Source organism: Aotus nancymaae, unplaced genomic scaffold (assembly GCF_030222135.1).
Source record: "Aotus nancymaae isolate 86718 unplaced genomic scaffold, 86718_ANA_hifiasm-v0.15.2.pri h1tg000010l, whole genome shotgun sequence".
NCBI classification, from domain to species: Eukaryota; Metazoa; Chordata; class Mammalia; order Primates; family Aotidae; genus Aotus; species Aotus nancymaae.
In genome coordinates, this window is record NW_026988421.1 from 8,536,998 (window position 1) to 8,550,695 (window position 13,698).

The window sequence follows — 13,698 nt, forward strand, 5'->3', positions numbered from 1 at the left end:
AATTAGCTAGGCATGGTAGTGGGCACCTGTAGTCCCAGCTACTCAGGAGGCTGAGTCAGGAGAATCACTTGAGCCCTGGAGGTGGAGGTTGCAGTAAGCAGAGATCGTGCCACTGCACTCCAGCCTGGGCAACAGTGAAACACTTTTTCAACAACAACAACAAAAAAAACATGTTTATGAAGGACAGTGGAGGACCCTCCAAGTGAAATCAGGATGCCAGGGGAGGAACTGGGCCCAGATGATAAGCCATCAAGTTAGTCACTGGGGCCATGGACGTGGTGGCCAGTCTCACCAGCTTCACTGGGTTACTCGTAAGTGGCCTTGGGGAGGCTAGGCCACGGTCTCACATGACAAGGAGCCACGTAGGTGATTTTCATTCCTCAAGCACAGTATCTGCTGGTTCTGTTCTGTCTTCTCCGTTTTCCTGATCTCTTTCATCCTCTTTGTTATCCCTAAGATGACACAAAGCAAGGCCAGCCAGAGCCTCCCCCGAAATAAGCCATCATCAAAACAAGGGAACAAAAGAGAACGAGCTGGAAGAGATGCTGCTACTCTCCCTACTTTCAACTACTATCAGCAACAAAAGCAGTTTAGTCAGTGGAAAGCAGTCCTTTGTGTGGGCGTCTGCAATTTAATATCCTTTCATTTCCAATTCCATGTTGAAAAGCCGCATCAGTTCCGTGTTCAATTTCAAGCACCCTTTCTTAGCGGGGAGCTTGAAACACATGCCACACAGCATGCTGCCGGCTGAAGAGCTGAACTCCCGGGACGGCAGAAGCCAGGTCAGATGCACTCTGCAAAGCTTGTCTCTTGAGATCGTTCACATCTTGCCAGGACATGCCGGGATGACATGAGGAGACAGTCTCCACCTTGGCTCAAAATCGGAAAAGAATATCCCCCGGCCAGAAGCAGCTGCACGGTATGTGCCCACGCATTCCAAACACGAAGTTACTCAGTGGGGGCGGCGTCCAGGCCAGCGCCCTGCCTGCACACAGCCCATGCCCCGCTGCTGGCTGCCTCCCAAGGGCTCCCCGAGGCTGAACAGCCCCACGCGTGGCCACAGGCTGTGCTATTCTGACTGGCTCCTTCCGGTGAGACTACCACATCCTGGACACTTTTCTAGCAGCCTGTTCCTAAACCAGATGCACCCGCCTTCCCGTGGGCTGTTTAAGGTCAAGCTGTCCCATCACACCGCCAGGCCGGCCTGTATCCCTCCAGCAACAGCCATGGGCTTGGACAGGTGGGGAGCAGCAGCCTGGCTGCCTTAGGAGAGCAGGGTCATCAGTTGTTTGCTGTGTGGCCTCAGACAGGTTACTAGACTTCTCTGAGCCCCTATTTCTTCTTCTGTAAAATGGGGATAATACAGCTATGAAGGCAGAGGCTGGCCCAATGATTCTGTGACCAATAAACACACTTTGAAAGATTAGTTGTTGCTAGAAATTCCACGGTGACCTAATAGAAATAACGCACAACTGCAGCCTCACTGAAGGCCAGTTACACACACCGGGCACAGTGCCTATGTCTACCCCCCGCCTCTTCAGCCGTGCCTGGCCACCCAGCCATAGAGAAGCTACAGGAACATCAGGAAGGAGGGTTGTAAGTGTGTTAGCTAGTGAGTTTTCTGAAAGGCTGGGAAGGAGCCTGGGCTGGGCAGCAACTTGATGGTATGAAAAGGCAGAGAAGGAGACCCGGAATCCCACCACCCAAATGGCACACGCAGCGCTGTTTCCAGAAGGAGGTGTACCAGCGTGCCATCGAACGGCACAAACAGCCTGAATAATTCCACACTTGTCCGGAATTTCTCAGCCCACGCCCAGGTAAGGGGAGGCAAGCAGAGGGCTGGACGGGAGACCCCACCTGGCTCAGTCTCTGGTCTTTTCCTTTGCCAGAGGCAGGATTCCAACCTCCTCTGATTCCTCCCTCCATCAGAAGTCTAGAAAATCTTAAGAATGTGAAGAAACTAGAAACCACGTTCTCATTGCACATGCCACACAGCAAACAAAACCTCCCTCATCGATGAGTCGAGTAGGGATTTTTGATGAGTCAATAAGAGTATTGTTCCAGACATGAAGACTTTGCTAAGCAAATCAACAGAGCAAAAATGATTGCAAAGAGAATATCTCAGTAGAAACCACTTTCAAATACAGCATTTCCCAAACTGACCTTGGTATGTCTCAGTTCTGCCCCTCCCCCCCAAAAAATGTTGTATACTCCAATGATTATAATTTGGGCAAATAGTTCAGTCAGCACCCTTTTGTAGGCAAGCAACGTGCACACTAGCATACTAAAAGCTCTGAGAAGGTCTGGAAAGAAGCACTCCATTAGCTCCGTTTTCATTCAAGGTTTCCAAAACGTTTAAAGTATGGAACATTGTTTTGAAACACCTCTCATATCCCTGCAACACCCCCATTCGGGAGAGCTGGTTTGTTTTCAAAGTAACTGTTGACAAGTTAAGGATGGCTCAGTCTAAAACCCCCTAAAGTCTAAGTTCATTGTGAACGCATGACCTATCTGTGGAGGATAAATAAAATCTGTAGCAAGAGTTGCCACAGGATCGGGAATGGGAAGGAGCCTCAATTTTCACTGCTTACCTACTGATTTCTTTACAAGTCTATTGCTTTCTTTTATAAACATTTAAAACACTATTTTAAAAACTTTTATCTGGCTCCTTACAGAAGCTTCCCTGAGCCCCTTCCCCTCCCACACCCCCAGGCCAGCCACACTCAGCATCTCCTCAAGGCCCTCCTGTGCTGGTTCAGACTGGCTTCAGTGCCCCCAGAGAATCTTGCAATCAAAGAGCTCTGGTGCCTTTGCCAAGGGTGTTCCAGGGCATCTGAGAACTCACCTCTGCAGGCGAGAACATACTCACCTGGTGGTCAATTTTGATGAGTGCAATGTCTGCTTTCTCATCCACGTCCTTGATTTTGGCTTCATAGGTGGCACCGTTCTTCAGCTCGACTTTGACCCGATGCTTGTTGGTCACCACGTGGGCATTTGTCACGATCAGTCCATCTTCCGACACAATAAACCCAGACCCACTAGCCACCGGCACCTCCCGTTTAGAAAACGGAAGCCTAAAACCCAAAGGAGTACACAGATAAGCCTGCAGCACCTTAAAATAAGCAATTCCAAAGATGGGTTAATGAGTTCTGCAGCAGCAACACACACCTAGAAATCTTTCCTTTACATACTGGGCTTAACATTTAAAAACTAAACATCCTGCCAATTCTTCGCATGCATCAAAAAATTCAACTTAGAAAATACTCTTAGGGAATCTCTTCGGAGACAGAGGTTCCTAAAACATTTAAAAGGGTCAAGAATGTAGATGTATATAGTAGAATGGAGAAAACATTCTGAGACACACTTATCTTAATGTAGGAAGATATTCAGTGACACTTTGACACTTTAATGTATCTCAAAAATAGCTCTCATGTTTTGCTAGTGGCGGTGAAAGCTTCAGAGGTATAGGAACAAGGAAGGCTCTCTTTACTTGCGAAACAATTCGATATGAACCACGGCAGGGGCGATCTTCTCCACCACATCCGCAATAAAGTTATATTTATGGCGCAAACTGTTGGGATCTTCCTGCCCTGAGAACAAAAGCAAAGAATAGATACTTAATGATACGCTACTGTGGTCACCTAGAAAAAGACGTGGGTTAGAGGGAACCAAGATGCCTCATCAGCCTCTGGAATTCTAAAGGCATGGTGAGCACAATTCCCCCACCGGGGCTCAGCTGCAAATGTCCATCCAACTCCCAAGAGAGTGCCCACCCAGGTAAGGCAGTAAAATCCACTAATGATAACCTCTTAGCTCAGGTTCTTTCTTCTCAATCGTTTCACTACAAAAACATTGAGCAGAGGCGCCAGCAAATACTTCAACCTCTCAAGCTGGCTGCCCAAGGGTACCTCCCTGCCCTTTTTTTTTTTTTTTTTTTTTTTGAGATAGAGTCTCGCTCTGTTGCCCAGGCTGGAGTGCAATGGCGTGATCTTGGCTCACTGCAACCTCTACCTCCCAGGTTCAAGCGATTCTCCTGCCTCAGCCTACTGAGTAGCTGAAATTATAGGCACCCGCTACCACACCCAACAATTTTTTGTATTTTTAGTAGAGACAGGATTTCACCATGTTGGCCAGGCTGGTCTTGAACTCCTGACCTTAGGTGATCCACCCGCCTAGGCCTCCCAACGTGCTGAGGTTACAGGCGTGAGCCACCACACCCAGCCAAGGATCCTTTTTTGACGTGGCATCACCCTCTGCCTGCATCCCTTCCCTGAGTCCCCACTACCACGAAGAAGCAACCCTCCTAAGCACACCGCAGGAGGAAAGGAGCCGGGCTTTTCTCTAGGAGAGACCCACCAGACACATAGATCTGAGATTATTACAAAGAAACATGAAAGCAAAGGAGCAGGTCCTATCTTTCCTGCTGACACCCCAAGGCTGGCTGAGGCCATCATCTGTCCCCAAAGCAGTTTCCGCCATGACTTAACCATGCATTCTGACCCTGCCCGAGAGATCCCAGACAAAAGGCATAAGAGGTGCCTTAAGACTGTTGGCGAGTAAAATAGAAAAATCAAATGACTGTAATGCTTTATACCTACAGTCATACACCACAGAACATTTCAGCCAACCGTGGACCATAATACCACTGTTTTTACTGCACCTTTTCTATGTTTTAATACACAAATACTCACCATTATGTGACAACTGCCTACAGTATCCAGTACGGTAACCTACTGTACAGGCACTCAGCCTAGGAGCAATCAGCTCTACCACCTGGCCTGGGTGAGTAGTGGGCTCTGCCATCCAGGTTGTGTAAGTGCACCCTGTAACATTCCCACAGCGATGAAATCACCTAACGACGCATTTCTCAGAACGTAGCCCTGCTATTCAATGATGCATGACCGTATACTACAGCGAGTGGCCCCACGTGGCGGGCTTTTCCAAAGCTACTTTCAACAAAGCTGTCACATGTCCCGATGTGAGGCTTGGGACAGGGCAAAAAAGTTAGTTTCCACCAACCAGAGGCACACACCCAAGGCAAGTGATTCAGAAATGGGCTGCTAGAGATTCAGGGTCCTGGGCTCCCATTTTGGTGGCATGGGTGGTGGCCGAGGCAATGTGTCCCTGGAAGTGCAGCCTTAGCCTACTACTCCAGCCCCTAATCTGTGCCACCTGTTGCTACCTCTTAACATGTCTCTGTTCAAGCAGGCTGGAGGGGTTCCAGGCTGGTCTGCAGCTAAGAGCCATGCCCCCCATTCTTCCCCCTCAGACTAGCTCATGCTGCACAAGCAGGACCCAGGGACCCGCACTCCTCTGCTAGCTGCTCGCTATGAATTGACTCAGGAAGGTTTTGGAAACTTTCATAGCAATTTCACATGGTAATCTTTACCAACAGGTCTGTGTGCCTGCCCTAAACACATATGCGCATACACACAGAGATGCACATGCACACACACACAAACTCACATGCTATGCATACACACCCACACATGTACATACATAAACACACACCCCCACACACACTCATACACAGACTCACATAAACACTCACCTATACACACTTCCACACACATACATATACTCACAGATGTGCACATACACACATACAGTCACAAACACACACATACATATACATGCATACATACACACACACACACACACACGCCTCTCTCACCTCTAGGGTGGCAGCCCTTCCCCAGGCTCTAGGCTGTAAGTAATATCTGTGAGATGTCCCAGCCCTCTTGTGACCTGTCACATCTGCACACCCACTGGCTCCCACATCCCTGCCGCGCTGGGTCACCAGGGACCACAGGAACCCAACTTGACACCATGGGGCACAGGGACATTGGGAGGACCACCTGCCTCTCCCAAGCTTGCTTCCTCGGAAGTAAGAGCGCATTTGTGAACAAAAAGGCCCCTTTCTGTCCTGGCCCCTGACCTCTGAGCTGCTTTATTTAAAGATTGGAATCATCTCTTTTTACATAGCATGGTTTTCTAGGGTACAGAAAAAGATCTGCAACTACTAGGAAAAATAATTTAACAAATTCAGGGCAGTGTCATTTTATTATTTTTGTTTTAAAAACCCTTTCATCTGCTGCCTTAATTTAATTTTTTCTACCTTCCTGTGGAATAGGAAAATCAGGTATCCTTCCCATATTATATATGGGAAAATTGAAGTTTGCAGACTTTAAATAACTTCTCCATGGACACTAAAGTTTCTTAATAGGGAGTATAACTAACAGGTGGATCTGGGCAAGCCCTCCCAAACCCACAGTGTCACCAGATCTAATCTACAGCTTCTCACTTCAACACTGGCCCCCTACAGATCTGCTGCCCTCCCAGGTTTCCAGGTAGTCGCAAATAATTGGTGTGTCTCTCCCCAAGCACTCCAATGGGAGGTGTAAATAAGGGATGGAAATGTTCCTTCTGAACACAGAGCCTGGCAAATGTCACCAGAGACAGCTGTAAACAAACACATCTGGGCTTCCTCAGACCAGCTTCCTGGGGAAAGGCCAACAAGAGGTTTAACTCTGGCCAGGCCAGCAACCCAGAGACAGCATGGCGTTTTGGAAAGTCTCACGAGAAGGACGATCACTAGCGCCTTGCCACTAAGGATCATTAACTCACTTCCTCTTTCTGGCTTCCCGAATTAGGTATGGGAGAATTTGCCCACGCCAGGGACAAAAATGAAGATGGATTTTGCTGGCTAAAATGAGAGGCAGTTGCCTTCTCACACAGCCACAGAAAGTGGCTCCAGGGTCTATCCCCCAGAAAGCAACAAGGGAGATGAGGGAGGATCTGGCCTGGCCACTGGAAGGCCCAGTTCCAGCCTCAGTCCACTGGGCAGCCTCCATTTCCTCATCTGTAAAATGGACTGATTGCCTCTAGAGCAAGCCATGAAGTCTGTTCCAGCTCCAACCTCCTATGATCTAATCCCTGTCTCCCTCTCCCCAGCGTGCTGCAGGAAGATAAAGGACATGTGAAATTTGAGATCAGGTCCAGGACTCTCCAAATTCTATAGATGAGGAAACAGAAAGAAGGGGTAGTGGGAGCACAGACCATAATGACAAGCCCGACTGACAGGCCTTCATCACGCATCTCAGACGAAAAAGCAACCGTTGACTTCCATTTTTACCATCCCTCAGTGGACCAGTGGCAACAGGAAAATAGAACAGAAATAACTAAACAGAAGAAACATCAACTAACTGTTCAAAGATGGACAAAATGTCCACTGAAAGAAGAAGAAATATTTGGCTTGTCCAAATGCCATTTCAGAGTGAGGAATAAAAGTGTGTCTAAAAGTAGCTTGGTTCGGCATTAAATTCCTGTTCCATTAAAAAGCCTTGTCCATCAAACCAGATGGAGTGGCCACTGCGTGATGGTCTACAGACACCCTGGCTGGCCCATCTGCTGTGATCTCAACTGTGGGTCAACTGTCTTCCTTCCAGAGGGGTCAGTTCAGATGGAGAATCCCCATAAATCGGCCCAGGCTGGCTCTGCCACTGCCCACTCTCCAAGGGGTAGAGGGGACAGAGGGTGGGGGCATCCAAGCCACTCAGCATGAGGAGAAGGCTGTGCGTGGGCTCTGGCCTCAGATGGACCACAGCGTGACCCTCAGCATGGTACTCACTAGCTGTGTGGCCTTGTATGTGTCACTTGACTCCTTCAAGTCTTAGCCCCTCATCCATAAAATGTGATAACAGTATCTCCGTCTATGTGTTTCCTGTGCCGATTTCATGCTCTACTGTATATGAAATGTTTGATCAAGCCATGCCATACAATTTAGAGAGAAGAAAATCCAAAGGACTGGCCACCAGCTGCTCAGTGGCAGCTCTGCCCAGGTGCAAGCACATCACACATCAGTGGCATAGCACAGAGGTAGAGGGAAGTATCTGGAGACCCACTCAGCCCCTCAGCTCCTCTAACTGTGTCATTGTATCACTGCGTAGGTACGATCCCGGGGAAGCTGTGTGGCAGGCTGGTTTTTCTGGCCTTAACCTGTATCTCTTCTCCCCAGCTTACAAGGGTACCCCATAGCCACTACAGAAGGGAGGCAGGGCAAGGTCAGAAGATAATCTAACCTGAACTGCAGCCCAGATGAGCTCTTAAACCTGACAAAGCAACCGACCTGAAGAAGGCAAATGTAACACCCTAGGAGGTAAAGACCACGCCTCCTTCCCACACTGTTCTGTTAGGCCAGAACTGAGGCAGCAGAAGGTAATGGGGATGGGAACCCCCTTGCAAGGTCAAGGCCTCGTCCTTCTAAGTGCCCCTTTATTGAACAGAAAGCTGGAACCGGCTGCCGTTCAGTAATGGACCACACAATGAGGCCCGAAAAAGAAAGAAAAGGCATAGAGACTTGAAAGGAAAATGTAAAACTGTCTTTACTTGCAGATGACATATATGATAGTCAGTATAGAAAAATTCTAGAAATCTATGAATATATGACGGAGTTTATCAACGTCATAGGATAACAGGTTAATATATGCCATCAATTGCACTTCTATGTATTGGCAATAATTGGAATCAAAATTTTTAAAATATCAACTGTAACAACATAAAAAATAAAATACTGAATAATTGGGGAAATATTTAACAAGATATGTGCAAGATCGTGCTCTGAAAGCTACAAAATACTATCAAAACAAAGAAGATTTAAGTAAATGGAGAGAAATAGCGCACTTGCAGATCAGAAGATTCACTGTTGTTAAGCTATCAGTTTCTCACCAATTGACTCATAGATTAAGCATACGCTCAGCGAAAATTCCAAGCAGGAGTTTTTGTAGAAATTGACAAGCTATTTCTACAATATATGTGGAGAGCACAGAGCCTAGACAATCCAAAGTAATTCTCCAAAAGAAAAAACTGAATGACTTATACAGTACTACATGACTTCATTTTTAAACAGAAAAATCGGGTAACTAAGATTTGTAACATGATAAGTCTCAACAATTTATAGAGATGGATCTCTCCACTTACCTAATAAATATTTATCATTACTGGTTTTTAACACAACAAATGGCCCATTAAGAGTAGCCAACATTTCTTGTAACTTTTTAGTTTAAAAATTGCCAGGATTCCCAAGATAAGAAATGATTCATCTTTCCTCTTTATAAACTACTAGTCAAGCACACAGCTTCATAAATGTTGCTTCCCTGAAGCACGTCATCGCTGGCGTTTCACACGTAACACTTCTTAACTACTTTCAACAACTTCCTTCAGGGAGGAAGAAAAGAGACATACACAGTGTGGATAAGTTTCAGTCATTATTCTCCAATATTTCATGTTACTGAAAAGAGCAAGGCATTAAGTGTTTGACATTCATTGTCACACTTAACAAAATTTGTTGCAGTAAAAATGAAAATCACAGTATAGGGAGTATGAATTAAAGGACAGACTTTTATCTGTGTTTCTCTCAAAAGAATAAGCACAAAATTGATCATGTGCTTTCAATACATCAAAATGTATGCGTCTTTCATCTTTAAGGCAAAAACGTCAGGTAAAGATTAGATCTGAGGCAGGAAGAAGCCAGAATCCTTATGATCCTAATGCCATGGTTCCCATAGTCTGCCCCAAGGGACCCCAGAATGCTACAGAAAATTCACTGGCATTTCAGGTTTTCTGGGGAAATACAGCGATACTTGATCACTGTTAGGCACCTCGTAAACTAGCTCTGGATGGATCGTAGTTTCAAAATCATATCACACTACCTCACTTTTCATGACGCCATATGAAGTTGGATTTCTGGCAGTCATTGTGATTTAAAAAAAAAATGTACCACACAAAAATCAGTGTTGAACTGGAAATGGGGATGGTGGTATCCAATCTGACTCCAAGATTTTAAAGGTCATGTGACACCCAACATGTGCACACATCTCATTCATAAGTGATCATGCTTATTGAATAATGAAATTAAAATGTCTTTTTCTTAATGCCCACTGTGTTATAAGGACACAAATACTTATCAAATTGTTTAGACCCCACTAATTGATAAATGGAACTGTTGGCATTTTTTGGCCTTACTGGGCACCATGAAAAAATGACTACACTACTGTTTTAGTCTGTTTTCATGCTGCTGATAATGACATACCTGAGACTAGGCAATTTGCAAAAGAAAGAGGTTTAATTGAGACTTACAGTTCCATGTGGCTGGGAAGCCTCACAATCATGGTGGAAGGCAAGAAGGAGCAAGTCACATCTTACATGGATGGCAGCAGGCAGAGAGAGAGCTTGTGCAGGGAAACTCTCCTTCATAAAGCCATCAGATCTTGTGAGACGGACTCACTATCATGAGAACAGTGCAGGAAAGACCTGCCCCCATGATTCAATTACCTTCCACTGGGTCCTTCCCACAACATGTGGGAATTCAAGATGAGATTTGACTGGGGACACAGCCAAACCATATCAACTAGTAAGGGTGCCACCAACCATGACAACTGGGGAAACTTTGTCTGATGCTCTTGGGCTCTCTGCAGGGATTGAGCCTGAATCCCTGCACAGATGCAAGCACTTGGAACAGAGGTAGACAGACAGCAAACATCCACAAAGCTTCAGCATAAAGCCCTCCATCCGCCCCATGTGCCCCATGAGGGGCCCTGGCAAAGTGCTATCGTCACAGCTTGTAGAAGAGAAACAGTGAAGCTGCAGCTGGTTGAGGCCACAGTCTCCTGCCCCCTATTACACATCTATCCTGTCAGGGTGGCTGCCAGCATTTGGGGGAAGAGGCTAAGGGAAAAGCAAAACTGCAGAATCATTTTGTTTGGGTTAAATGAGATATATTTGTGTGCGTTAAAGTCCCTTCTGTGCCTAGTTAAGTTGCTGTCTCTATCCTGCTATCTGTGTGGTCTCCAGGGACACCCTACCACCCACCCTGCCAGTTCCCCTGGTGCAGAAGACAGCGAGTGTGTGGGTAGTAGAAAAATAATGAATTGAGGCTGGGCATGGTGGTTCACGCTTGTGATACTAGCACTTTGGGAGGCTGAGGCGGGTGGATCACTTGAGGTCAGGAGTTCAAGACCAACCTGGCCAACATGGTAAAACCCTGTCTCTACTAAAAATACAAAAATCAGCCAGGCATGGTGGCACACACCTGTAATCCCAGCTACTTGGGAAGCTGAGGCAGAGAATTGCTTGAACCTGAGAGGTGGAGGTTGCAGTGAGCTGAGATCACACCATTGCACTCCAGCCTGGGTGACACAGCAAGACTTTGTCTCAAAAAAAAAGGAAAAAAAAATAGAAAAATATTGAATTGATCATAATAATGATCCAAAAAATAATAAATTATTCTATTTTCTCTGTGGAAAATATTACAAAATCATTGTCACATGAAAAGATGAGCAAAGAGTTAACAGTCAAAAAAGAGGAGGAGAGAGGGGCATTCTCAAGATAAAAGAGTATTCAGCAGTTAACTTTTTAAATCTTGTTTTTCTGGATTTTGTGATGTTTGTAGTATTTCTCTATTTTCTGAAGTTTGTCATTTTGGGCATTTTCTTTCTTCAATCTATGTAAATAATAGTTTCATGGCTAATGTTATATTCAAAATTTTGAGGGTTTTTTTTCTTGAAGAGGGTCGCCTGCATTGTACAAGTTTCAGAGTCCATGAAACCTGGACCTGCCAGTGGGAGAAGGTGCCAATCCCTTTCCAGGTGGCAGGTCCCACTGTCCCTCATCCTCCCACCGCCTTCCTCCAGAGCACTTGGCTGGCTCCCAGCATGAGGGGCACTCACGCTACGCCAGCAGGACACCAGAGCTACACCTATAGGGCACGCTGCCTCAGCCAGACAGCAAGCGGGGACCCTCAGTCATCAACACTCCATGGCCAGCATGGGGGCTTCACTTTACGGAACCGAGGCAGCTTTCCCTGGCATTCCCATTAGACTCCCTGGCCAGCTCTCCCCCCACACTATCCCAGGTGTGCCAACCCCCTTTAAACACATCACTACTTCATTGTTCTTGCACGTGACCCTGGTGCCTCGCCCCTCTTCTTGGCTCTGTCTCTTGTCCCTTCTCCCTGCAGAGCTTCCTGCCCTCGCCCACCCTGATGTGGCAACTTGGGTTCACTAACGTAGAGCATCCAGGATGGCTGGGACACCAAGTTGCACTCCAACCCACCACACATTCCCCATGGGGCCAGTCACGCTAAGAAAGGTCACACCTTAAGGCTTTAAGTTAGTGTCTCAGTGCCCGCTCCTGACCCTTACAGCTGTGTGACTTCAGACCGTGCCTGTCCCTGCTTGAGCCTCAGTCTCCCTTTCTGTAACACGGAGCTAACATCGCCTACTCCACAGGGCTTGGGAGTCCTACGTGAGACTGCACAGTAAGCACTAAATATCATGCCCCATCTTCAAGGCCAAGGCCGCCTGGGTTACCATCTCCCAGCTCTCGGCCCAGAGTCAGGTCCTCACATCCCCCCACCAGGTGCATTTCAACACCTCCAAGTGGCTTTTCTCAAGCTTCTGAAGCTGCCAGGAATCCCACCCTATGCTAATTCATGCAGGCCTCACCTCTGCCTTCACTGTCTCCCCCTAACTGACAATGCCACTTTAGGGTGCATAGACTTCCCGCAGGATCCCCAGAGCCGTCTCCATCTCCTCAGGCCTACAGTGCCCTCTCATTTGCCATGTGCATCGATTCTTCCACTCTCTCCCAGGACGCCTTAATGCACACTCCCATCCTGCAAACCTCTCCCCACACCTCCAAAGTGCTCCACCCCTTCCCCTGCATTCATGCCTCTTTCTCTTCCTGCCTGGAATGTCTCATTCTCCTCCCCTCTAGCTAGTTAAATCCCACCCAGCCTTCAATGTTGGCAATAAAATAATAATATCAACAAAAAGAATAATAGAACCTATTTATCGTAGAGCATCTACTACGTGTCAAGCCCAATAATAAATAAAATGTTATCTCTAATTATTCATGCAAGCCTGCAGGGTGCATCTTAACACCAGTCTACAGAAAGATGAAAAAAAAAACGAGGATCAGAGAATTACATCATGATGCCCAAAGCTTCAGAGCTGGCAAGTGGCAAAAGCGAGAGCCTAACCCCATCTGTCTGGCTCCCACACTGGCCTCCCTCCTTGGTTCCCGCCTTCTCAGCCAGCCTCCAGCCCCCTGCAGCCCACACCATTGTGGGAACATGCTTCACACTTTGTGACATCAGGGCCAGGATGCAGGATTAACAATCTAACCTTCCCTTCCAGCCAGAACAATCCCGCCTTCCAATTTCTCAGCTGAGTTGATAAGTACAGCTAATTTGGAAAACAGAATGCAGTGTATTCGAGGGACAAGAAATGAATCCTCCTTTATTCACAGGGAACAGCATGTTCCCAAAATGCAAATCAGTTGCAAGAGCAGATTGATCCAATCAATGGCATTGTAATGCACCGTCCTAGATTCAGCACTAGCCAGATAACTTGCAGCGCCCAGTGCAAAATGAATATGTGGGGTTCCTTGTTCAAAAATTATTAAGAATCTCAAGAGAGCAACAGCAGAGCATTAAAACAGGTGCGGAACCCTTCTGAACAAGGGACACTGTGTGACTGCACAGGTCCATGCCCATGGGGCCAGCTGTGCCTGCATTTCAAATACCCAAAATCCAGGTTTAGCACAGAAAAGCATCTCGGGAGCTGCTGAGGTGCTACTGGAGATGCTGCCTTCATCTGGTTGAACCCAGGAGCCCAGGAGAAGTCTGCGGGGGCTGAC

The 13,698-nt window shown here is 46.9% G+C and overlaps 1 protein-coding gene across 1 annotated transcript in view; it reads right to left on the bottom strand.

Moving 5' to 3' along the window:
- Positions 1 to 13,698, bottom strand: part of HTRA1 (HtrA serine peptidase 1) — a 51,680-nt gene that overhangs the window by 22,337 nt on the left and 15,645 nt on the right. The window contains exons 2-3 of the mRNA XM_012453479.3: positions 3,491 to 3,590; positions 2,870 to 3,074 (exon numbers count right to left, since the gene is read on the bottom strand). Coding sequence (XP_012308902.3) covers positions 2,870 to 3,074; positions 3,491 to 3,590 — 305 coding nt within the window. The remainder of the gene's footprint in view (positions 1 to 2,869; positions 3,075 to 3,490; positions 3,591 to 13,698) is intronic.